Source organism: Corapipo altera, unplaced genomic scaffold (genome assembly GCF_003945725.1).
Source record: "Corapipo altera isolate COAL_440 unplaced genomic scaffold, ASM394572v1 67, whole genome shotgun sequence".
Lineage (NCBI taxonomy): Eukaryota > Metazoa > Chordata > Aves > Passeriformes > Pipridae > Corapipo > Corapipo altera.
The window spans coordinates 7081885-7105211 of record NW_020884906.1 but is presented as its reverse complement, the minus strand read 5'-3'; the positions used below and the strand labels follow the sequence as shown (position 1 = coordinate 7105211).

Sequence of the window (23327 nt, the reverse complement as noted above, 5' to 3'; positions counted from 1 at the left end):
CATTCCAGCACCCTTCCAGCATCATTCCAGCACCCTTCCAGCACCCTTCCAGCATCATTCCAGCACCCTTCCAGCTTCATTCCAGCACCCTTCCAGCATCATTCCAGCACCCTTCCAGCCCATTCCACTGCCCTTCAAGCCCATTCCAGAACCCTTCAACTGTCATTCCAGCACCCTCCAATCATCATTCCAGCACCCTTCAAGCATCACTTCAGCACCCTTCAAGCATCACTTCAGCACCCTTCTAGCTCACTCCAGCCTTTTCCAGTACCCTTTCAACATCCTTCCAGCATCTTTGCCCCAGTACCTTCTCAGTGCAGAAATCCACACACTTGTCCACAGACATGTTGAGCATGAGCTGGCTGGCGGGCAGGGCGATGGACACGTTGTCCGGCCGGCGGAAGCACCCCCGGAATATGGCACTGCCATCTGCGAGGGAAAGAGGCCACAGTGACCCTGGCACCACTGCCCCCCAAAAATGACACCACTGCACTCCAAAATGGCACCGCTGCCACCCTGTGTGCCCCAGGCTCGGGAGCAGGAGCCTCTGCGTGACGCAGCATTCCCGTCTCCCGCCGCTCCATCGGCTTTTCCCCGGCTCCCGGCCCCCTCCGGCGGTGCAGCCGCGTTGGCTGACGCGCTCGCCCGGCTGCTTACGGTGCAAAATCAGAGCAAAACCCCGGCAGCAAAGTCGGGTTTATTTTTGCCTCGCTATTTTTATCAACTCGGTGATCCCGAGCTGCAGGAGGGGTGGAAACAGAGAGGACTGCAGGACGGGGGCTGGGCTGGTCCCCCCGGGATCTGTGCCCTGAGGGGTCCCATCCCACCACTCCCGGTACCTGGGCAACCTCAGCCCCACTGCGGATTCCTGGTGATGGGAGCTCTGATTGCTCCACCCTCTTTCCCACTGTTTGGGAATGAGGAAAGACAAGCAGCAAATGTGGGTAATTACAGAGTTGCCTAATTGGGAGCTAAACGAGCTACTCTGAAAGGGAGCACCCTCGGCTCTGTCTGGAGCTCCCGCACATCCTTCATCCCACAGCACACACTGAATGCACTGATGGTCAGGAAAGAGATCGTGTTCTGAAGTCCCCCAAAATGCCCTGAATTTCCACTGGGGTCCTTGGGGATCCCTGTTCCAACCTGCCCCATCCAGCAGCATTCCTCACAGGGGGATTCCTTTGGTTTGCAGGAGCAAAACTACCCCCCCCCCACAGACCTGAACCTCTCTCAAACCACTCCTACTGAGCCACGACCCAGCTTACATGGCACAGAGATGTTGGGATCACCCCTCCAGCACCGCGAGGGGTTCCCCCATTCCAGGGCTGAGCCAGGAGCTGTGTGGATGTCACTGACTTACATCTCCTGGCGGATTCCTGGGCCAGCTCCAGGCGGTAGATGGAGAGACGGTTGATCCCACCACAGGTGTTGCTCCGCTCCCCCTTGCACTCCATGTTACATTCGGACTCGCTGGCGTTTGACGCCTGGATCTTGTGCCCACAGTAGCACTCGGCGCCAAATTCCAGTCCTGCATAGAGGTACCCCCTGTGGAGAGGGAGATGGGGGGCTCAGACATTCCTGGGATACCCCCTGTGGAGAGGGGGATAGGGGACTCCCTGGGGATTTTGAAGGAGCATCCGTGCCACAGCCTGCTCATGACCAGCAGCACTGGAAGCAGCGCTGCATCCCAAGGGTTAATTTTTGGGCTAATGATTATTGTAGGGCCCTTCCAACCGAAAATATCCTATCCTATCCTATCCTGTTATTCAATCCTATCATATCTTATTCCAATCCACCCTATCCTATCCTATTATTGCATTGCATTCTGTGTGCAGGGAATGACAGAGATGGTGTACAAGGATTCATGGAGACAGTGTGTAGGGATTGACAGAGATGTTGTGCGGGGATTGATGGACATGTTGTGTAGGGATTCATGGAGAAGGTGTGCAGGGATTCCTGGAGACACAGTGCCCTGCCCTACCGCTCAGCACAGTTGTCCTGGCAACGGAAGACTGTCATCTTCTTGTAGTCGAAGAAGGACATCCCACGCAGGGTCCGCCGGCGAGTGTTGTCCATGTAGCAGCCGATGTATCGTGCTGGGGGTGGAGAGCAGAGAGGGGGGTAAGAACCCACTGGGGCTGAGCCCACCCATTCCCACCTCCTCTTGATTATTCCCTAAATAGGGATGTGCCGCAATGTACCCTGTTTGTTTGCTTTGGAAACACGTGCTCTGGGTACGACAAACAGGGAAAGGTGGCTAAAGCCCAGGAACACCCTCATGGATAGAAGGAATCCTGTGGCTCTGCACTGAGGATTCTCCTCTTCCTCCTTTTCCTCCACGTTAGCCTCCAAGCTGAGCAAAGCTGCTCCAAAAGATGAGCTACGTAGGAAAATAACCCATCTCCTTCACCCTGCTCTGCCAGAAGCACAGGGCTGGGCAGACTGGAGAAATATCATTTAACACACATTTTCCTCAGCCAGCGGCTCATTTTCCCCAGCCCCAGCCTGGGAGCAGAGGATGTTTGTCCAGCACTGACACTTGGCAAAGTAAAGGCTGATGCCTGTGCTGAGAGTAAATGAAGATGCCAGGAGAGAGGGAATAGAGCTGAATGAAGTCACACTAAAATCATTTACTTGACAAATGTAGCCTTTCCCAATAACCTGAGCACAAAGAGCCATCTCCTGCGTGCCTGCGGCGACATTCAGCGCCGGCTGTAGGCTCTTGTTAGGAGTGAGATGGTCCATGAGCTGTCCCTGCTCAGCCTCCTCGTTAGGTGCCCTCATTAGCACCCTTGTTAGTGCCCTACTCCTGCTCCCACCTGAGTGTTTGCTGCGGGGAGATGCCTTAGATCAATGCAGGGATGCGGAGCTGGACCAGGGATGTTCAGCATCCTCACTGCCACTGCTGCTCCAGGAGAACGGGGTAGGGGAGCTGTGGGACGAGCCATCAGTAATCAGCTAATGAGGTGTCTATTAACATGTTCTGGCAAAGGATGTTCAGCCAGACACCCAGTGGGTGCTCCAGGGAGAGGGGAGGATGGCACTTGGGACCAGTGGCTGGGTCTTACTGGCCCAGCAGTGATGGCAGAACTGGTATGGAAGCCCAAACCAGTCCGGTTCACCTCACTCCCTGTTCCAGGTGTGCAACCTCAGTGAATATAACAGCAATAATTCACTTGTTATTCCACTATCCCAGGTTGCTCCAAGCTCCGTCCAACCTGGCCTTGGACACTTCTAGGGGTGGGGCAGCTGCAGTTTCTCTGGACAACCTGTGCCAGGGCCTCACAGGGAATTATTTGTTCCATGTATCTAATCTGTGCCACTCCAATTCGAAACCACACTATGGGATAATACTTTTCACCCCCTCCCTGCATTCCACATCTGACCCAGCTCACCAAGCACACCCCATCCATGGTGTGCCCCACACAGGCCCCCCCATTGCCCACCAGAGCTGCAATAGCCTTCCCAAGCCAGCCTGGGGGAAGGTGGAGGAGGAAGACAGAGAGAAATGTGCCTGATAACTTTAACCACCAAGGCCATAACTCATTGCTCCCAATCACTCCCAATCACTCCCAGCAGAACGTGGCATTTCCTCAGGGCTGGGCAGGTTGTGGCTGGTCAGCACATTCCAGCCCTGACGGATCCAGCGGGGGCAGGATTTCTCCAGTCACTTGCACCGAGCTGGTGACTGATGTGCATTACCTTCAATCCATTGCTCTTGACATATGTGTGCTGTTACTTATTGGGAAGCCAACTGGAATAATTAGGGACATAAGAGGGCAGAAGTGAAGGGGTTGATGCTGAGAGGCAGGCAGTGGGTTCAGCACAGCTTGCAAAGAGAGGGGGGGCTGCCCCAGCACGCGGCTCACATGGCATCAGGAAGAATTTTGGAGCACATTGGAAACAAGGGTGTGAACAGACAGATCAACGCAGCAATTGTCATTAAATTCTCCAAACATCCCACTCTTCCAGGAGCCAGGGATATAGGGATTGCTCTGGCTGTGTGCCTGGAGTGTCTGCTCTCCCTTTCCTCATGGCATTGCTTGACTGTGTGTCATAGCTGGGAATGGCTGGAAATGTCCAGTAAAAGACAGGGATGGATGTGGCTGAGGGCTGGGGACAGTGCCTGCTTCCCCTGCCTCACTGCCTCGAAATTCTCCCGGGTTTGAGAGAGAGGGATCCCACAGGGATGCTCCTTCCCATGGGGAAGCAGATGAGCTGAAGCCATTCCCTGGCAGGCCTGACGCTGCCGGTAGAGGGAGGAGGAGGAAGAGGAGGAGGAGGAGGAGGGAGAAGGGAGTCGCACATCACACTCAGGAAAGCAGAGCTGACTTTCGGAGCCGTATTCCCTCTGGAACAATCTCACGTGGCAGAGCCTCCACAGCCGCCTTGTTAAGCTGTCCCCTGCCTAATTACCAGCACCATTAAATCCGCCTGCTCCTGCCAGATATCCCGGTGCTTTGGAGAAGAGCAGGGGAGCGAGGGGGTGCTCAGCCCATCCCCTGAGGCTCCCCCAGCCCTGCTGGCACACCAGGCACAGCGGGCACATGGGATTTCTCAAGTCGGAGAATTTCTCCACACCATCCTGCTCGGGAGCTGCCGAGATGCTCATGGAGTGGTTAAAAAGGGGGAAATGATGTTTCCAGACCACATGGGAGCAGCTAAATCCAATGAAGCCAGCCCTGCATCCCCTGTGATCGGGCACAGGAGGTGGTGGTGCCAGACGGGGTTAATTGTGGAGGACACGGTGCATATGGCCTGGACTGGAGCCTGCTCGGGGTCCTTATGGTGTCTGACAGCTCAGGGACCATCTGCTTGGGATTCACTAAATGTCAATTTGCATTAAGAGCGATGTGACCACTGAAATGTCCTCAGAGACCCCTCGACACAGGGATACAAGAGGGGAACCATCTTCAGCTCGTTTTAGCAGGAGAAAGTCCTGTAAGCACCTCAAGATATTTTTCCTTTGGTTTCCAAGCCTGGATCATGCATGGAGGACTTTACCTGCTGTGGGGCTGGTGGCTGAGGAGGAGCACCTCATGCCCTGGGATCAGCCCAGGTTGGGGGGGACCAAGCCTGGATCCTTGTGAAACCACAGGGTTGGGGGTTCCTGCTTCTCTCCATCCACACCTCCTGCTCCATCAAGAGTCCAGAAAGCTGAATCTCCCAGACTGGGATGCTCAGAGAATTGTAAGTGCCCAGCCCATGGGGCAACTCTGGAGCAAGCCTGGATTGGGGGTGTGGACTGGTGCAACCATTACAGGAATTAGGGGTCCCCATGGATATGCATTCCCACCCCCTGGACCTTGGGAGAGGGGAATGAGCAGCCACAGGCAGAGATGGTCCTTCCCCAGTGGGGCTGCAGAGCAGAGAGGGGACACAGGGGGTGTTTGGGTGACTGGCACCGGGTGCTCATGGGTGCCAGAGGGCTGGATAACCTCGGGCATGCCAAACCTGACAGGATGGCAGCTCCCAGCCACCCGAATTCCGTGAGAGTGTGCAGCTCCAGCTGTGTACGGCTGCCTGCAGGATAAATAGATGGCATTTTAAAAATCGATGGGAATGACTACATTCGCTTATCCTTGGTCATTAATAATGGACCCACTTGACAACACCTCAGACAGCACAGGCAGCAGCCAGGCAGGGATCTCCTGACTCCAGAGTCCAAATCCCAGCACTGTTTGCACTTCCATGCCTGCATGGGAATCACAGCCAACCTCTGCCTTAACACTCCAACAGTGCAAACAGCCCATAAATCTGGGGTTTGTGTTCATTAGAGCCAACACAATGAAAATCAAATTTGGCCTCTGGCACAGCCAAAGATGGGAGGAAGGTGGGGTGCAGCACTCCCTCACCTGGCACCCCCAAAAAGCAAGGGACAACTTGGAGCTTGGTAATGCACAAGGGGGAAAGTGTGAAGACGGAAAAATAAAAGTGGATTATTGGCACTTGGAAAGAGAGGGAAGGAGGGAGAAGATCCTTCTGGAAACATCCTCTGGACTGGTGGCCTCCAAAGTGAGGTGCTGCACCCCAGGGAGTCCCTTGGGATGTGGGGGGAAAACCTCAGCGCTCTAGTAGCACATGCATATGGTTTATAAATAAATACACAGTTCCTGGTGGTGCATCCTCAGGAATGTGTTCCTGGCAGGCATACACAGCCAAACCAGCTCAGTGACCACTGCCCCGGCTCATGATGTTCCCTTAGGAAAGGCAAAAAGAAGGGACCACCACCCCCCCACACGTGTGTCCCCAGCCCTTACCTCTGTCCTCCTCCTTCTCGCGGCCGCTCCTGCCCCTGAGTGCCCGGCTCCGGGTGCCGCCGTTGTCCCTGGCTTTTCCCCTCTCCGCCGGTTCCTTGGAGGTGCTTTTGAACCAGGGGCCGTGTCGCCGGACCCTCCCCGGGATCGTGGCCGCTGCCTTGAAGCCGCGGCTCAGCTGCATCACCCCCAGGTAGGGCAGCCCCGGCCCCTCGCCCCCCGCGGGGCTGCGGGGGCTCCCCGGGACCGTGGGCTCCCCGGAAAAGCCGGAGTGCAGGAAAACCAAGCTGCCGGCCGCCAGATACAGAGCCAGCAGAGTGAAGAACCGCACGGGTTTCCGCCGAAAGTACCGCTGGAGTTTTACTAATAGCTTGGCCATAGCGTCTTCATCCCTCCCCCGGCAGCCGGCGCCGCGGGGAAGCTGCTCTTCGGCCCCGGGGATGCTCCAAGGGGGGCTTCACCCCCTCTAGATTGGTGCTGGATCCTAGAGAGCAGATGAGTGCCCCGAAATCACAGTGGGGGCTGCAGGGTGAGGCCGTGCAAAGCTACTGCCCGAGTCTAAAAAGTCCTGGAGTGCTGGGAAAGGTGGATTTTGAGCCCCCTCGCCGTGTCCGGGGCTTTTCCAGCGCTGGCTGTCACCGGATTATTCTCCTCCCGGCAAAGCCCCCCGGCTGTGCCCCGGAGACTGGGCCGATGGAGGGATCATGTTGAGGAAATCGAGGTTTGAAGGTGATTTGAAAGCCGATCGGCTGCCGCAGCTCCTCGCTCGCCGGTGGCACCGGCTCCGTCAGGCATCGCTCTAATGGGAACGGCACCGCTGCCCTTTCAGACAAAGAATGAAAAGTCCCTGGACGCGTCTGGAGCCTGGAATGCTGACTGGGACCCTTTGTCTAAGGGAGCCCCATTCAGCTCACTCCCAGGGCAAGAAATCTCCACCTGCAAGTCCAACAGAGAGAGGCACACTCAGGAAAGTGTCCCAGGACACGGGGAGGATGGTGGTCCCTGTCCCTCTGTGGGGTGAGGAAGGACAGCCAGGCTCTCCATTGCCTTCCAGCCCTGGAAAGGGGCATTTCCACTTCCCCCAGACAGGTAACTGGGTGCAGTGGGAGCGATGCTGGTGGGTACAGGGGTGTGGGGTTGAACTCAAACCACAAAGCCCACAGGTCTCTCCCTTGCTGTGCAGGAGAGGAGCTACAGGACAGCTCTGGGACATGTGCAGAATTCCCAGTTTCACCCACAGGAGGATGAGCTCTGCACCCACACTCATGCACATGCACATTTCACCCCTAGATCCAAACATCTCTTCACCAGCACCCCAAGTGAAATCCATGGATGGACAACAGGGTAGGAGGATGCTGCCAGTGGATTCTCCAGCACCTGGCATCCTGGGGCTGGGAGATTCCATGGGAGCATGACATCCATGTGTGACTCTCCCTGTGGCTGTGTTTCAGCCCCTCATGGCCCCAGGGAGGCTTTTGCCGTGACATCCTCTATCCTCCAGCCAGGACCATCCCCATTCCCACCCTGCTAGCTGGGGTGGACCCCCTGCTGCCCTGGGAACACCAGGGCTACCCAGGGCCATCTCTGGTGGCTCTTGGTACAGGAAGGACAGGCGAGCCCAGGGAAGGGACAATCTCCTCCAGCTCAGCCAGGCTGGACTTCTCTCATGGGAATCCTCATGGGATTTCTCCAGCTATGGGATTCCTCTGTATTTTTCCCCCAGCTATGGAAAATTTACTCCAGCCCTTCCTGTGATAACACCACATGGGAAATGGCAGTGCCATCACATCCTGCTGACACATCAGTGTGCCAGGGATGGTCTCATGCCCAGGGTGTGCTGCCTGTCATGGTCTTGTCTTATTTTAGGAAAGGAGACGGAAATAAATGGAAAGACAAAGTACCATTAGTTTAATGGCCTCCGTGTTCCTGCCATCTGTCTTCAGTTGATTAAATAAAAAATATTGGTGGAACATATGGCATGAATTATACATCAATATTTTAATCTGGGTTCCCACAGTGGTTATTCAAATACCTCTGGTTCTGCCTGGTGAACTCGGTGGAGCTCAGGGCCAGGCAGGGTCCGAGCAGTGGTGGGCACAAACCCACACCACCCGTTCCCTTGGAGCCAACATGGCCTGAGTAAAGGCTGAGGAAACTCAGAGTAGCAGCCCAGCAAGGAGATTGGCATTTGGGCTTTTCCATGTGTAGGCACCTCTGTGCAGGACACAGGAGCAGGTGGCACCTTGACATGGGCAGAGAGGGTGGTCCAGCCCCACCACGGAGGGCAAACATCCCCAGCCCCGTGGTCCAGTGGACCTGAGGGTGCTTGGCCCTGGACAGGAATATTACAGCTTCCCCTTCCATGACAGAACAAACCCGCCTGCTGGAGCTGAACATGGGGGGGGGTTGGGGTGCAAACAGCATGTCTGGGGGTTGTCCCCACTCCCCAGTGTTTCCACTGCCATCTACCCTCCTCCCCTCCCAGGTTGGAGCCTGCCAGGCTCAGCAAGGAAGAGCAGCATATAAAAAAGGAGCTTAAATGACTCTCCTTAAGCATCTGGAGCTCATCCTTCTCCATCATGAACCGTGGAGTCGCAGGTCAATTACTGCACATTTGCATATATTCCATTAATGCTCCTGCTAATTGTCTGTGGGAGATAATGGGCTCGGCTCCGACTCCTCGGCTGCTGAGGGCTCACAGGCAGTGAGGGTGGCAAATACAGCTGGCGCCAGTGCTCCCAGTATCACCATCAACACTCCCAGTGTCAGCACCAGCACTCCCCAGGTTGGCACCAGTGCTCCCAGTGTCAGCATCAGTGCTCCCAGTATCAGCACTGATGCTCCCAGTATCAACAACAGTGCTCCCAGTATTGGTACCAGCAGTCCCAGTATCATCATCAACACTCCCAACACTGGCACTAACACTCCCAGTGTCAGCAACAGTGCTCCCAGTATGGGCACCAGCACTCCCAATATCAGTGTTAATGCTCCCAGGATCATCATCAATATTCCCAGTATCAGCACCAATGCTCCCAATAGCACCAACGCCCCCAGTACTGGCACCAATCCCAGGAGGGGCTGGGCATATTGGGAGCTGATGGATGTGGATGTTGGAAGCTCTGCACAACACCACTCCCTGCCTCCCACCTGCGCTCCCTGTGTTGTAGGGATGGATCCATCCCTGAGTGCAGCAGCTTTGGGTGAAGGATCAGCCACTCTGGGTCCCCATCACCACTGTCACCTGTCGCAGGGAGTGTCCCCAGGGGTTCCATCCTGTCCCCCACTGCCTGCATCCCACTCGGGCTGTGTTCGGGAGCAGCGCTGGTGCCAGCCCAGCCCATGGCATGGCCGGGAGACAGTGGTGACACACTTTGGCATCCAAACTAATGAAGCAAACGGGGACATTCCTGAGCCAGCGCGGCACAATGTCCTCAGCATGGCCTTCCGTCGGCTGCTGCAAAGGCTGTCTGGAAAACTGCTGGGACAGCCAGGCCAGGGAGGGGATTTATTCCCAAGCCCTCGCTTCGTTGTGACCCTCTGTCCCTGTCACAGGGCTCTGGTTGGATCCTGCAGGATGGATCCAGCCCTGGGGAGTTGTGTGGCTGGAAAACTCTCCCAGCTGGCAGTGCCAGGATTGGGGTGTCCCTCCCAGCTGCCCCAGACCCCCTTGGCACCCAGAACCAAAGCACAGCAGAGCTGAGGGCGAACATTTCTCGGGCAGTGGGTCCAACTGGGATGAGGGGTTGCTTCCTTACTGACCCCCATCACCACGCTCCTGCCAAGAGCTGGAATCCTCATCCCAGCAGTGGCATAAACAGCTGAGCATTGCTCCACACCCAAATCCTCATCCTAGCAGTGGGATGCCCAGGTCAGCGTCACTCCAAACCCAAATCCTCATCCCAGCAGTGAGATACCAGACTATGCATCGCTCCACACTCAACCCACCTCCCTCTGCGGTGTCAGCAGTCCTGAGGCCAAGGAGGCAAGGAAATCCTCCTGAATTTTCCAGGTTTATCCATCCCTCCCATGCACAGGGAGGTGGGTACAGGTCCAAGGGGGCTCTGATGAGTGAGGGAGCGTCTCTGCCACTGCGAGTGACTGGGACGAGTGAGGCACCAATAAATTATACATTTAGGTCTTGTCTTCAAATTGCTCTGCAATTATTGGGCACCAAGGTTCAGTTGTCTTCAAGCACCACCTCACATCTGACCACGGCCAAACTCGCCCGCCGGCTCACGTGGTTCCCCCAGGGCAGGAGAACAATCAGCCCATTAAAAACAGCAAATTAACCAACACAAGAATTCCATTAGAAGGAGAAGGCGATGGAACTATCCAATTTCATCACATCATTAGCATTTCTTATCAGAGGGACAAGGAAAGAATAGGGCTTTAAAACACAGGGGGATGGGATGGAGTCTGATGACAACAATGGGGGCCCCTGTCCCACGGGAAGGCTGTGACGCAGGTACCAACCTCAGCCCCACACCTCAGGGAGTGGGGGAAGAAGGGTCCTGCACTCAGCTGAGCATCTTTGGGTGCACAGCCCAGTATCCCCCCAAAATTCTTCTGCTGAGACCTGGAAATGGGATGATATGAAGACCCAGAGCATGGAGTGCAAGGACCAGTTCATGGGATACAGGACCCAGTCCACAGGGCTTGACCTGCTGTCACCCAAAAGCCACCCACTTAGGTGCAGGGACCACCAGAAAGCCCCACGTCCCTCCATCCCCACCCTCAGTTCCACAACACAGAGCAGCTCCTGTGGCCTCACACCCTCGTGCCTCCCTGGTGTGATGGCACCAACCAGTAACACCAGTATGAAACCCCAGGGACACTGGGCACCTTGTGCTGGCATCCCTGAAGCCTTTCAACCTCCCTCCCTAGGACTGTCCTGCAGTGGGAGCCTGGAATTGCTGCTGGGGAGAAACTGGGCAGCCCGAGTTCCCAGACAAAGCTGCCACCGTCTACTCCAACCCCATGGAAATGGATTTTCACCCTTTCTCACTCTCTAAAGCAGAAGCAGCAAATGAGATGCATCAGGCAGAATTTAAGTACTCTTTACATTTAAATATGTTATGGCTGGGAATGAAACCATTGGACGTGGAGGTTTCCACTGCAGCAGGGAACAACTGGACCATCTGAGGCATCTCCCTTGGAGCCTCCAGTACTCTCCGATGCCTCTCCCAGGGCCAGCAGAGCACACTGAGCCTTCCAATCAAAGCAAAGTTTATTTATTCAGCTCCTCTCTGCCTTAATTTTGCTGAGAAATGGGTTTGTGCATCCCCTCTGCCGGGGGAAGGCTTAAGAACAGTTGACTCAGCAGCTTTCGGGTGTCACGGCTCATCCCAAGGAGCTGTGCCGGGATCAGATCCTGTTCCTCGGCAGTCAGACATCCCCAGGCATGTGCTTCCCTGTGGAGCTTCTAAATCCCTTCCATAGGCCAAACCACCAAGGAAAACCCTCTTATTTGGGACTTATTGGCCTGATTTGTAAATCCAGGGCAGGACTTGCCTATCTGCCAATGGATTTTTGTGCAGGATTTCCAAGCATGTTGGGGGGTTTGTAAATCTTTCTCCTTGCTAGGAATCCATGGAAGGGTTTGGTCTGGAATTAGGTGGCTGATTTTCATTTATAGGCAAAACCTGAATTTTAAATATTCTGCAGAAGATTTATTGAAGGTCTCAGCACTTGCCCAGGGCCAGGGGAAGCCATGGTCACAAGTCCAGATGGGAATGAGGCCCCAGCTCCGGAGAGATCGCAGATCATTCATCCAGAGGGACAGGGCTGCCCCAGACTAATTGATTAACGGCTGCAAAAGGCCTGGAGCTCCTCAGAAATGAGGTCGTGCTGATTGCACAACCTTCTATTCGTGTTGCCTCCGCTCTCCAGGGGATGGAACCCACAGGGCACCAGCCCTGTTTCTGCAAGAGCTGAGTTATAAATAAATCCAGGAACACAGGGCTGGATCCTGCCCTGGGTTATTCCAACGCACCGAGGTGACTGGACAGTGCTGCACAAGCCCAGGGCCTGCAGCACATCCCAGAGGGGCAATTTTGTTTAATCAAGCTGATTTAAGCAACTTCAACTGCATTTTTAAACATGGCATTGAGGTGGCATTGCAAATTCCCACAGGTATCCCAGACCCCAGCCGAAGGGATGCTGAGCCCTACAGAAAGGATGCTGATTCCTGCCCAAGGGATGCTCATCCCAGACCCCACAGCCATTAGATGACATGGGGTAGGGGATTTACTCAGGGGCAGGTGAGTGCTTCCCAAAACAAATCAAATCCAGGGTGTTTCCAGCCCCTGGAAGCACAGAAATGCTGTCGCCTTCAGGCCACTGATTCCCAGGTAATCCCACCTCCCTGACTGCTGCTTTCTCTGTGTATTTTGCTCCAAAATGGTCCAAGCAGAGCCAAAAAGAGTGGTTTTTGCTTCATGCTCTGTTCCTCCACCTGCAATTCCATCCAAACACGTTCCAGCCTCTTGGAGGCTGAATTCCCCTCACATGTGTGAAAGCAGCTCGTAAAGAAAACTGGTTTAAGCCATGAATCATTTAAAAAGCCAAAGGCAGGGAAGGAAATAGCCAAGTATTGCACAGATTTGGGCAGGGGGAGGATATAGGGAGTCATGGAATGATGTAAATTAGCCAGCACAGCAGAGATCCACAGCCCTGGTACCCAGGATCCCCATCCCAGCTGCTGAAATGCACCCGAATTCACAACATCATTTTCACTTTAATTAATTCATCTGCCACAACTCCAATTGTGTCCGTTATCTGATTCTCTCCATCAGCATTATCCCATCTGCTGGGTTTCTTTTGGAAGAATGTTTGTGGAAGGAGCAGGGAGCTCCTTTGTTTAGTACCAGGGCTGATTGAATTTGGGTGCTGGGAGCAGGATTCCACACTGCTGTCAGCAATAAGAATGAATAATCAGCCCAACCTTCACCCCCAGCATCCCTCCCTGAGCATCCCTGCTGCCGGCATCAACTCCATCCCCTCGTGCAAGGCTGAGAAACCTCCATTTCCCTATGATTTCCCTGTTTTTCCTTTCAAGGCCAGAACAGGAAATCTGCTTGGATGGGGGTGACATACAGTGGTATTTGGGAGAGGTCACCCCAGAGCTGGGGGTCTCAGGGACATAAATCCTGACTCCCTAGTCTCCCTCTCCCCCTTCTTCCCACCCTTGCATGTCCCTTTGGACATTTAAACCCTGTGAAAAAGGTGATTTAATTCACTCAGACGATTCTGAGTGTCTGTGAAAGGGCTTAACCTAATGAGTTTTAATGTGTCTTATGTTCTGGGTATTTTATGCCCAGGCTACAAAATCCAGTTACGGTTTTCAGTCAGACTTAGTGAGCCAAGCCCTGCATGGGAGGGGGTGTGCTCACACGGGGAGAGGAGGAGGAGGATGGGAGGAAGGCCAGGGCTGTCCCTCAGGGAGACACAGCTGGATCCCAGCCAGCTGCTGGCTCAGCAAAACTCCCCCCAGACTAAGTGCTGCCTCAATCCCACGGGAGGAGGTTTAGGATCTAAGGGCTGACCTCTTCCAGAGGTGGTGCCAGGACTGACAACCATCCCTGGAAGATGCTCATCATTCCCAAATTCTCTGGTCACTCCATCATTGGCACTCACGGACACCTGCACCATCCCTGTGACAGTGGCAGAGCAGCCCTGAGCCGCAGCCACCGGCACATCCAGAGCCTGACAGCTCTTTATTCCAGGGAAAGCCACGACGCTGCTGTTTTTCTCCTTGTGCTTAATGATGAGGAACAAACCCCGTAGCCAAACCAGAGCAGCCGAGTGGTTTTATCCCGAGGTTTTGAGCACTGGAGCCACTCCTGGTTCTGGGATTCGGAAAGGTGATGAGATGCATCAAAAGGATATTTCCCAAAGGGAAATCCAGATGCACCCCACCAGCAGCACCTACAAGACCATCCCTTGTGGTATTTATAGCAGCACAAATCCCACAGAGACCATGATGGGATCCATGGGGACATCACTGGGGAGCTGGGAAGTGTGACCCCCCCATCTAAAACTAAACATCTTCCATGGGCGCTGCGGGAGCACCCACCACATTCAGTCCATGATGAACACCCCAAGGACCCCCTGGATGGGGCAGAACCAAACCAAATCTGCCTGCAAAGCCCACACTCAGGTCTCCTCCATGGAGATTTCCCTCAGCCCTCATTAATCCAGGATTAGAGGCAGCTCTGGGGCAATTAACAAACGAGCTTTTCAGGCAGCAGACAATGCCTTCGCAGCCCATTAATAGAGTGAGAAGGATGATTTCTTGCAGCCCTTGCTTTAAAACCTCCTTTCCCAGGAGGGTTGATTCCTTTCTTTTCCTGCATCCTGCTGCATGGAAGAGATGGAAGGCCCAGTTTCGGGAGAGATCTGCCATTCCCACGAGTGCTGCAGGCTCACCCCTGGCTGAGCAGCACAGAGCAGGTTCTCCTGCCCCACACTCCTTCCCTGCTCCCAGGCTGAGCTCCTGGCTCCAGAGGGGGCCAACACACTGTGACAGAGATACCAAAGCACAGAGATTCCTATCCCAGAGCAGAACCAGCTCCCTGAACAGCTCAGGGAGACTGAGGATTTGGCAGTCCTAAGAGGGATGGAGGTTAGGAGAAGCAGAGATTTTCCTGGGATCTGGACCGAGCTGGGAGAGATGCCCATGGCGGCTGTACCTTGCAGAAGGGGATCCTGCCTCAGCCACGGGAAGTGTGACTCTGGATGGGAGCCTGGAGGTGCTGAGGGGTGGCCCTGGGGACACAGTGGCAACAGAGATTTGGCTCCAGTGAAGTTGGAGTGAACAGGGAAAGGAAATCACGGAGAAGGAAACCTCAGAGGACAGTGCTGGGGAGGGAGCATTCCAGGTTGGCTGGAGCCTGTGGGCTGGAGGCCACGGTGAGAGCGAGGGCTGGTGGCCTCCAGTCTGCTGCCAGGGTTGGGGAAAAGATATTCCAGGAAGGACAAACCTTTTATTTCTGGGAGAGGAAAACCACCCACGTACCCCAACTGGGTTGTGAGGGGACAGGGGCTCCAAGGGGACTTTCCTGTCCCCTGAGCATCAGGAAGCCTAAAGCACAGGGAAACCTGGGAACTTCTGTGTTGGACACAGGCACCTGCAGCCCTGATGCTGCAGCTGGACCTGACTCCTTGGGCTCCAGAATCTGGGAAAGGCATCCAAAAATTCTACCTGGGCACCCCAGGCCCATGCATGATCAGCATAACTAATAGTATCTAGAATATTATAATATAATGTATATAAAACTTAGAGTGACTAATATATAGAATACAATACTATATATAAAGCCATAATACCTGCTAATAATATAAAGAATATAATATAATGTATATAAACCCCACAATAACTGCTAACAAAATATATTAAATAGAACAATATATAACAAACATAATACTTGCTAATAATACATAGAATATTATAATATAATGTATATAAAAACTACAAAACCTGCTAATAATATATAAAATATAACATATATAAAAAAATCTAATAACTACTAACGAACCCCATCTCAGAGGAGCCCCTCGTGCTCAACAGTGTTGGACATTCCAAGGACCAACTCAGTCAGGAGAGAGCTTTCCCAAGCTCAGGAAAAGGACAGCTCCTTATAAAGGATAACTGGACACAGATCCCCCCAGAGGAGAAGGTTACAACACTCACAGGATGAGAAGGTGCAGGTGGGCCAGGGCCAAGCTGGGTGGGGACACCCTGGGGCTGGGGGCTCCCCCCTGCCAGGCTGTGATTCCCAGCTCTGGATTGCCAGGAAAGTTTATTTAATCCTGCCTTCACGGAGGAAAGGGTTTATAAGGCTCAGCTCAAGGTTACCTTCACGCCACTCTGCAACAGCCTCTGCTCTCACTGCACATATGGTTTGCTTAACTTTATATTAAAATATTCCCTTAAGTTGCCAGCTTGGATATGGAAAGAAGAAAATGAATAGAGAAGGGGTTTTTGAACAGATTATATTTGCTCTCCATTTCCCTTGCAGAGATATTCCCGCACAAAGTCTCGGGAGGAGGAGGAAGAGGGGAGCTCTCTCCCGCCTCTCTCCCTCTCCAAAGCAAAACCCTCCCGAAACCAGCAGAAAACAGCGAAAAATCCCTGCCGGGATGAGGCGGGAATCATCAGCTCCCGCACATCAGCGGGGGTCTCGGTCCCCCCTCCCCACCTCAACTTCCCACACACGCAGCCGCGATTTCCCTTTCCCACGCACATTCCCGCCGGGCCGGGGTCCCACCGCCCCGGGCTGGGGGCTCCCCCTGTCCCCCCACCCCTCGCCCCTTCCCCCCAGTCCCTCCGCTTCGTGTTGCGCTTTTCTCCCTTCTTTTTTTTATTTCCTTTTTTTTTTTTTTAATCTTTTTTTATTTCCCGGGGTGGGGGTGTTTTTTGGTTCGTCCTCTCTTTTTCTGGTTGTTATTTTGGTTGGGGTTTTTTTTTCCGCAATTCCCGCGGTTTTACCGCGGTGTCCCCTCCCCGCACCCCAACCCCGAGCGCAGAGCCCCCTTTATCCCCCCCCTCCACACCTCCTCCTTACCCTCCGCGGGCCCAGCCCGGCCCGGCCGCCGCCGCTCCATCCGTCCCTCCATCCCTCCGTCCCTCCATCCATCCCTCCGTCCCTCCATCAGCGGCCGCCCCCGGGAGCGGCGGGGCCGGGGGGGCTCCGGGTGCGCACTGCGGGCCGGCCCCGCGGTCGGGGGAGCTGCGGTGCCTCTCGGGGGGGCTCCGGGGGTGCCGGTGCCGGCCGGGGGGGGCCCGGCCCGGCGGCTGCCGCTCGGCTCTGCCCGCAGCCGCTGCCGGGCGCCGGTACTTAACGTCTCCATCCAGCGGCTCCGCTCCCTCCGCCGCCCGCCTGCCTTTTAACCCCTTCCCTCCTGCCCCCGCACCACCTCGTTTGGAATTTTTTAAAATTTATTTATATTTTTTTCCTCTTTTTTTAGGGAGGCGGGATGTGCCGGGAAGCGGCTCCCGGGCAGGGATGCTGAGGATGGGGGCGGTGGGTGATGCTGGACCCCCACGAGGACCCGGCTCCATCCCCAGTGTTGTCCCAGTCTTGGCACTCGGGATCGGCCGGAGAGTTATTGAGGGGGCCAACAAGGAGAAAAAAAGACATTCAACAAATAAATGAATGAATAAATAAATAAATATTAATATAAATATTAATATAACTATATATATAGAAATACAAAAATATAGAGATATGGAAATATATAGATAGAAAGATAGAAATATAGAGAGATATAGAAATGTAGAGATGTCTGGATGAAATGTGTATAAATAACATTAATAAGCACTATAAACAAACATATTAGAGCTAAATAAAATAAATATATAATGGAATATATATGTGTAAGTATGCATATATGTTGGGTTTGGGGGGTTTTTTTGTCTGTCAGATCAATGAAAAATTAATTTGTAAATGGTCAAGATCTGAGAATAAGAAAAATTACAACTCTAAAGAGATTAAGGTGAGAGGGGATTTTTTCCTCATCTCTTTTATTGGCTGCTTTAAGCACTGGGGAGGATTTTTAGGGGTGCTGGAGGAGCTGGGAGCCCCATCCCCTGCCCACTGCTGGGGATTCCTCTCCCTCAGTATTCCAGGGCTGTGGCACACACCGAGTCCCTCCAAGTCAGGAGATAATTAAAAAAGGATCCAGAGGAAAACCTTGTGCTGAACATGATTAAGGCAGCACCTTCCATGGCCATGGACTCTTCTCCCACATTCAGCTTTGCTGCAAACAGGGATGTGGGCTTGGAGGGGGCATTTTCCAGGTGCCAGTGGAGCGGGAGGACCCTGAGGAACGTGCCCACGGTGGTTCATGCATCCCACTGGGAGCCCCCAGCCCTGGAGCCCAAGGCAGGAGTTTTAGGAAAGCAGTAGCTGGGGAGAGGCTGGATCCTGCTGCTGTCCCTGCCGAGGGAACCTGCATCCTCAGCTCTATCCATGCTGGATGCAGGAGCATCCATGTGCAAGGAGGATCCCAAACCCCTCCAGGCAGGCGCAGGCGGATGGACCACGGCTCGTTTCCATAGGAAACCAGGCTGGGAGTGCTGCCTCAGCTCCAGGCTGGGGGCTGAGGAGCTCTTTGTACTATTTTAATCCTCCTGGCACTTGTTTCCTTGGGTTGGCCATGCAGAGCCCCAGCAGCATTCCCTCCCTCTGGACAAGGCTGCAGGAGACTGCTGGGAATGAGAGGAGATGAGACCTGCCATCAGCTGGATCAGCGGGTCCCACACCCAAGGGTTTTCCCTGCTTCCAAACAGTCCCACATTCCCCCTCAAACCAGCAATTCTGTCCTGTATTTTATAAAAACGGGGGTGTCTTCTCCCTCTGCAGCTCCCCAAAGGGGTCCTCGCAATTCCAGGTCTCCTAATGGGATGCGCAGTTCCCCCTGAGACCAGCATCCACTGGAGAAAAAGTTTGGCTTCTCAGGATCCTCCTGAGACATCAAATCTATTTTCCTTATTGACTGTGGTGCAAAGGACTCCACTTTTCCCAGCGATGCTGCACCAGAAGGACACAATTCTGCAGGGCTTCCAGGGTGGTTTTGACCCCAAAGTCCTTTTGGTTGTTGACAAGGGACTTTTGACATCAGCCTTAAGTGTTCCCAGATAAATCCCTACGTCAGGGGTGCTGGATCTTGAGCCAAAAGTGATTGTGGAGGTTCCTGGCAACAACCTTATCCAGGGGAGTGGAGCTGGTGGCTCCCAGTGCCCTGGCACTGGAGTGGCTTTCCTTGGATAAGGGTAAATTCTGGGTCCCCATTCCAATGGGAACACTGGAGTCACTGTCCCCTCCTCCCCACCACAGCAGGAGGCTGCAGCCCTCATTTATGGTCTTTTTAGAAACTCCTAATTACAAAGCTGGCTCGGGAGGGCTGGGAAAAAAGAGGATGAGGTGCATTACAATATTAAAAAAGCTGCATCAAATCTCATTTTGAGGATTATGAAGTGCCAGCATAAAAAAAAAAAAAGCTGTAAACAGAATGTCTGAAAAGATCTTAAGCAGAAAGGTCAGAATCTAAAATTTAAATGGGTCGCTCGGTGCTTTCTTGCTCTGCTCCACTAATGAGCCAGGATGTGGGAAAACAAGTTTGGGTTTGAAGTCACAGCTTGGGCCTTTTGTGACTTGAAATGTCAATTTTTTAGTAGCTGACTTTTTCCTGGTGAGGGGGCGCACGTGAAGCTGAAAGAGAGTTTTCTCCCACTGGCCCCCAGGAAGCAGCAGTGTTCCAGCCCTGGGAGTCTCCCGGAGGCTTTGCCTTCCTTCCAGGGTGAGGCTGGTGCCTGCAGACTGGATCACTAAGGAGTGACATCCAGGGAAAGGCAGGACAAGGAGCCTCATTTCAGTCATTTACTTATTCCTATCCTCTCTGACCCCTGGGTGTGTTTCTCCATGTTTTTCCACCTCCCAGGGAGTGGAAAACGTCCCTGCAATCCTGGCTCTCCTGGACTAGGGAGCTGGGCCAGGTTATCATGGAGCAGCTGATTAAAAGTCAATAATTAGCAAATCCTGTGCTTTTGGTGCCTATCTCTGCTCCACCTCAGCTGTGTGGGGCAGGAAAAGGGGATAATGCCCAGAAATGAGGAATGCTGTGGAATAATCAGCTCCTGCTGGCCATGCTGGTGCCTTTCCCACTCTTCTTTTTCATATACATTTCCCATTGTTACAACTTTGCTGGGAAAAAGCTGAAATCACTGAAATGAGGTCAAGCAGGGTTGTTCTGATGGGGTTTAATTGCTTGTAGGGGTGAATTTTGGGCTCTGGAGAGGTTGGAGGCAGGGTGTGTGTGCACGAGTATCAGTGCCCTGAGTATCACTGGCATCCCTGGCACCATCCCCAGTGCTGAAAAGGATTGACCAGCCCTTGGCAGTTGCAGGGGAATGTTGGGATCTGGCTCTCTGGCATGGGAATCCACCCGTGATCCTGCTCCAACCGCCGTGAGGTGCTCAAGAGTTCTCCTCAATCCTGGTATTTCCCTGGGAAGCAGGTGGTGGCCATGGTCCTCTGGGAATAACAGGAGCCTCTCCTGGAGATTCATCTCCCAGAAAGCATCCCCCAGAGGGCTCACACCTCTCCTGCCCTGGTTTTCCTTAATTAACTCATTAGGATGTCAGGACAGGGGCGTGAGTCCCTGGGGAGGGACCTGGAGGTGATGGATGGCCAAGCTCAAGAAATGCCCCACGGCTGCAAATCGAGGGTCATTTTAGGGTGAGAAAAGGGAAAAAATAGGAACTGGGATGATGTAACGCTGAGCCAGGCTTTTTTGGATGCTCCCTGGAGCAGCAGGGCTGAGAGGATGGACACAGTGCCTTGGTGTTGGTTTTGTGATTATTTGGAGTTGGAGGAATTGATAAAAAACCCACCCAAACAAGAAAGAGGCAACTGTGTGGATTAAAGCTGGAAAGAAGAGGATTAAGAGATTGAAGGGAAAAGAAGTGCAGAGAATGCAGATGGAGGGGATCTTTCCCCTTTCAGCCACTCTGCCAGTGGAAAAAGGGGGAAAAAAACAGATTTTGATAAGCTCTTTAAAAAATTCATGAGGTTTCCATCGCTCTGTTTATTTATTTGTTCTCCTGGGATAAACTCCTGAAATACAACATCCCATTTGTCAGCAGGGCATAAATCAGATTGTCCTACTAATAAATTCTAAAACCCAACACTCTGGGACTGTATTGCTGTGCTGGAATAGGGTGGGGGGGCATTTTGGGGCAGGAGGGGATGGTTTGGGGCAGAAGGAGATGGCTCAGGGAAGGAGGGAATGCTGCATCCAACCTGGCCTGGAACACTCCCAGGGATGGGGCAGCCACAGCTTCTCTGGGCAATATGTGCCAGGGCCTCACCATCCTTACAGGAAAGAATTGCTTCCTAAAAACCAATTTAAATCTCCTCTCTTTTAGTTTAAAGCTCCTTGTCCTCCGTGAGAGCCATTTGCCCTTTGAATACAAAGCATTGAGCCATGCAGGAATTTACCAGGAATGGGCATTTTGCAATCCATGGGGCTACTATAGGGTGACCCTGGGCTCAGTGCTTAACTTTTCAGGGCTGCTGAGGTCTAAAATGTGATGAAGATTCCTCCCAGGGGTGTCCTGAGTATCTCCTGGTGCTCCATGAGTATCAGAAGCACGTCCTGAGCTGCAGCCTCCACTCCCACAGCTCAGCACCTTCCCTTAAACTTCAAAAAGAGATTTAATTTCCATTTATTTCCACTAATTGATGGATCTGGGTTTGTCTTTCATGTGTTTTTGTAGTTTGCGAGCTGCCTGTTGGAGCACAGCGGGCACCAGCATGTGACTGTGCCCTGTTGCCATGAATGGCATCACCAAACCATCACCAAACCCTTCCTCACAGCCCCCAGAATTTCCTCCTGCCCTGAAAACTTCAGGCTTTTGGAGAAAAAGTGTCTGAAGGAGGGAATTTTCATGCCTGATGGAGGATTTGCCCAGGTCTAGCTGGGATCCACCAGGACCCACTCTGGGAGGGCAGCACGCCCAGGACTGGAGCATCTGGGATTCAGGGAAATAAATCCTTGATACCTGCAGCAAATCCATGGGTCATGCATGATTAAATGCCAGGGATAATGGTGATGGATGTAGGGAAATGCTGTGGCTGGAGCCGGGGTGATGCTCTGCCCTCCGACCCAGGCAGAGGCAGCTCCACAGACCTTCAGCCACGGATGGAGAAGATGGAAAGGCTGTACATTTCCTTGGGACCATTTGTCCCCCCTCCAGCGCCTCTGGGGCTCAGCCTGAGGCTGTGGCTGCTCCTGGCCATGGCCCTGGGAGTGATTTTGGTCCAGGTGGGCCAGGACATCCCCAAGTAGAGCAGGTCCCTAAATCCTCCCAGCAGCAGCTGCTCTGGGAGTCAGCGCAGGTGTTTGGCTGGGGGAGGAACAGACAAACCATCTGTGTGCACGGGTTCGTCCCAATGCTTCAGTGGAGGAGCAAATTCAGAGGCAAAACTGCTTCCCGTGGCTTTGCTGTGGGATTTTGGCATCATCCCTTAGCGCTGGCTGATAAATGAGCTGCTCCCCCTGCTGTGCTGGGCACTGCCGAGCTCTGCTGCTGCAGCTGGAGATGCTCTTCACCCTCCCGGAGTCTGGTTTGTGCTCAGGGTGGGGAAAAGATGGGGCACAGTGAGGCAGGTCCAGCCTTATTCCTGCTTGAAATGGGGAAACTCAGGAAAACCTTAAAAAATGCCCATTTCCCCCCTGTTTTCTCATCCTCCTGCCTGGTCAGTGCTGCTGGCAGAGGGATTTGCTCTGAGCTTCTCTGAGGATGAGGAGCATCCAAGGGCTGGGATAAGGGCAGTGGGATGGCTGGCCAGGGCATCACAGTGGGAGAGAGGAAGGGCCACATGGCCATCACTGCCTGGTGGTCCCCAGGCCCAGGTGACATGGCTCCAAGGTCCCAAAAACCCCAGCCTCCACAAGCAGGACAGGATCCAAGGGGCTCCCCAGGGGTGTCCATCCCCTCCAGCCCCCCCTTGCTGCAGCTGAGCTGTGGCAGTGCAGGATCCAGTGCCCGTGGATCCCTCAGGCATCCAGCAAACCCTGCTCCTGGCCAGAGTGCTGCCAGCCCCAGCCCAGCCCATGGCAGGAGATTATGTAGCTTTGGAGCAGACACGTGGAATGGCTGTGTCCTACTTTTTGAGAGCAGAATCCAGCAGAAAAAAAAGAAAAGCCACAGTTGTGGTGAGAGCAAATATAGTAACTGGCTCCCACCCTGGCTCTGCTGGAGTGTTACGAGCTGCAGAGCCAGGTCAGGGTGACATCTCACAGCCTGGAGTGCCCCCTAGGAATGGGGAAAAGTGCTTGTTTGTCCCCACTTTCTCCTCCTCCCCACTGGAAAAGCACCTCCAGGCACGTTTTAGGCTGTGTCTGACACAACCAGATACTCATCTCCTTCCCCTCAGAGTCAGCAGCCGAGTAGCTTCTTGGCAGTGGCCTTGTCTCTGTCCCTGTGCCCTTCCTGTCCCCATCCCTGTTCCTATTCCTATTCCTATTCCTATTCCTATTCCTATTCCTATTCCTATTCCTATT

At 53.6% G+C, this 23327-nt stretch overlaps 1 protein-coding gene across 1 annotated transcript in view; it reads right to left on the bottom strand.

Annotated features, from left to right (window-relative positions):
* WSCD2 (WSC domain containing 2) overlaps nucleotides 1-16873 on the bottom strand; it is a 25973-nt gene extending 9100 nt beyond the window's left edge. Inside the window, exons 1-5 of the mRNA XM_027652099.1 lie at nucleotides 16823-16873; nucleotides 6261-7193; nucleotides 1982-2096; nucleotides 1361-1545; nucleotides 308-429 (exon numbers count right to left, since the gene is read on the bottom strand). Of these exons, the coding sequence (XP_027507900.1) occupies nucleotides 308-429; nucleotides 1361-1545; nucleotides 1982-2096; nucleotides 6261-6636 (798 nt within the window). The 5' untranslated portion in view covers nucleotides 6637-7193; nucleotides 16823-16873. The remainder of the gene's footprint in view (nucleotides 1-307; nucleotides 430-1360; nucleotides 1546-1981; nucleotides 2097-6260; nucleotides 7194-16822) is intronic.
* Nucleotides 16874-23327: the final 6454 nt, after the last annotated feature.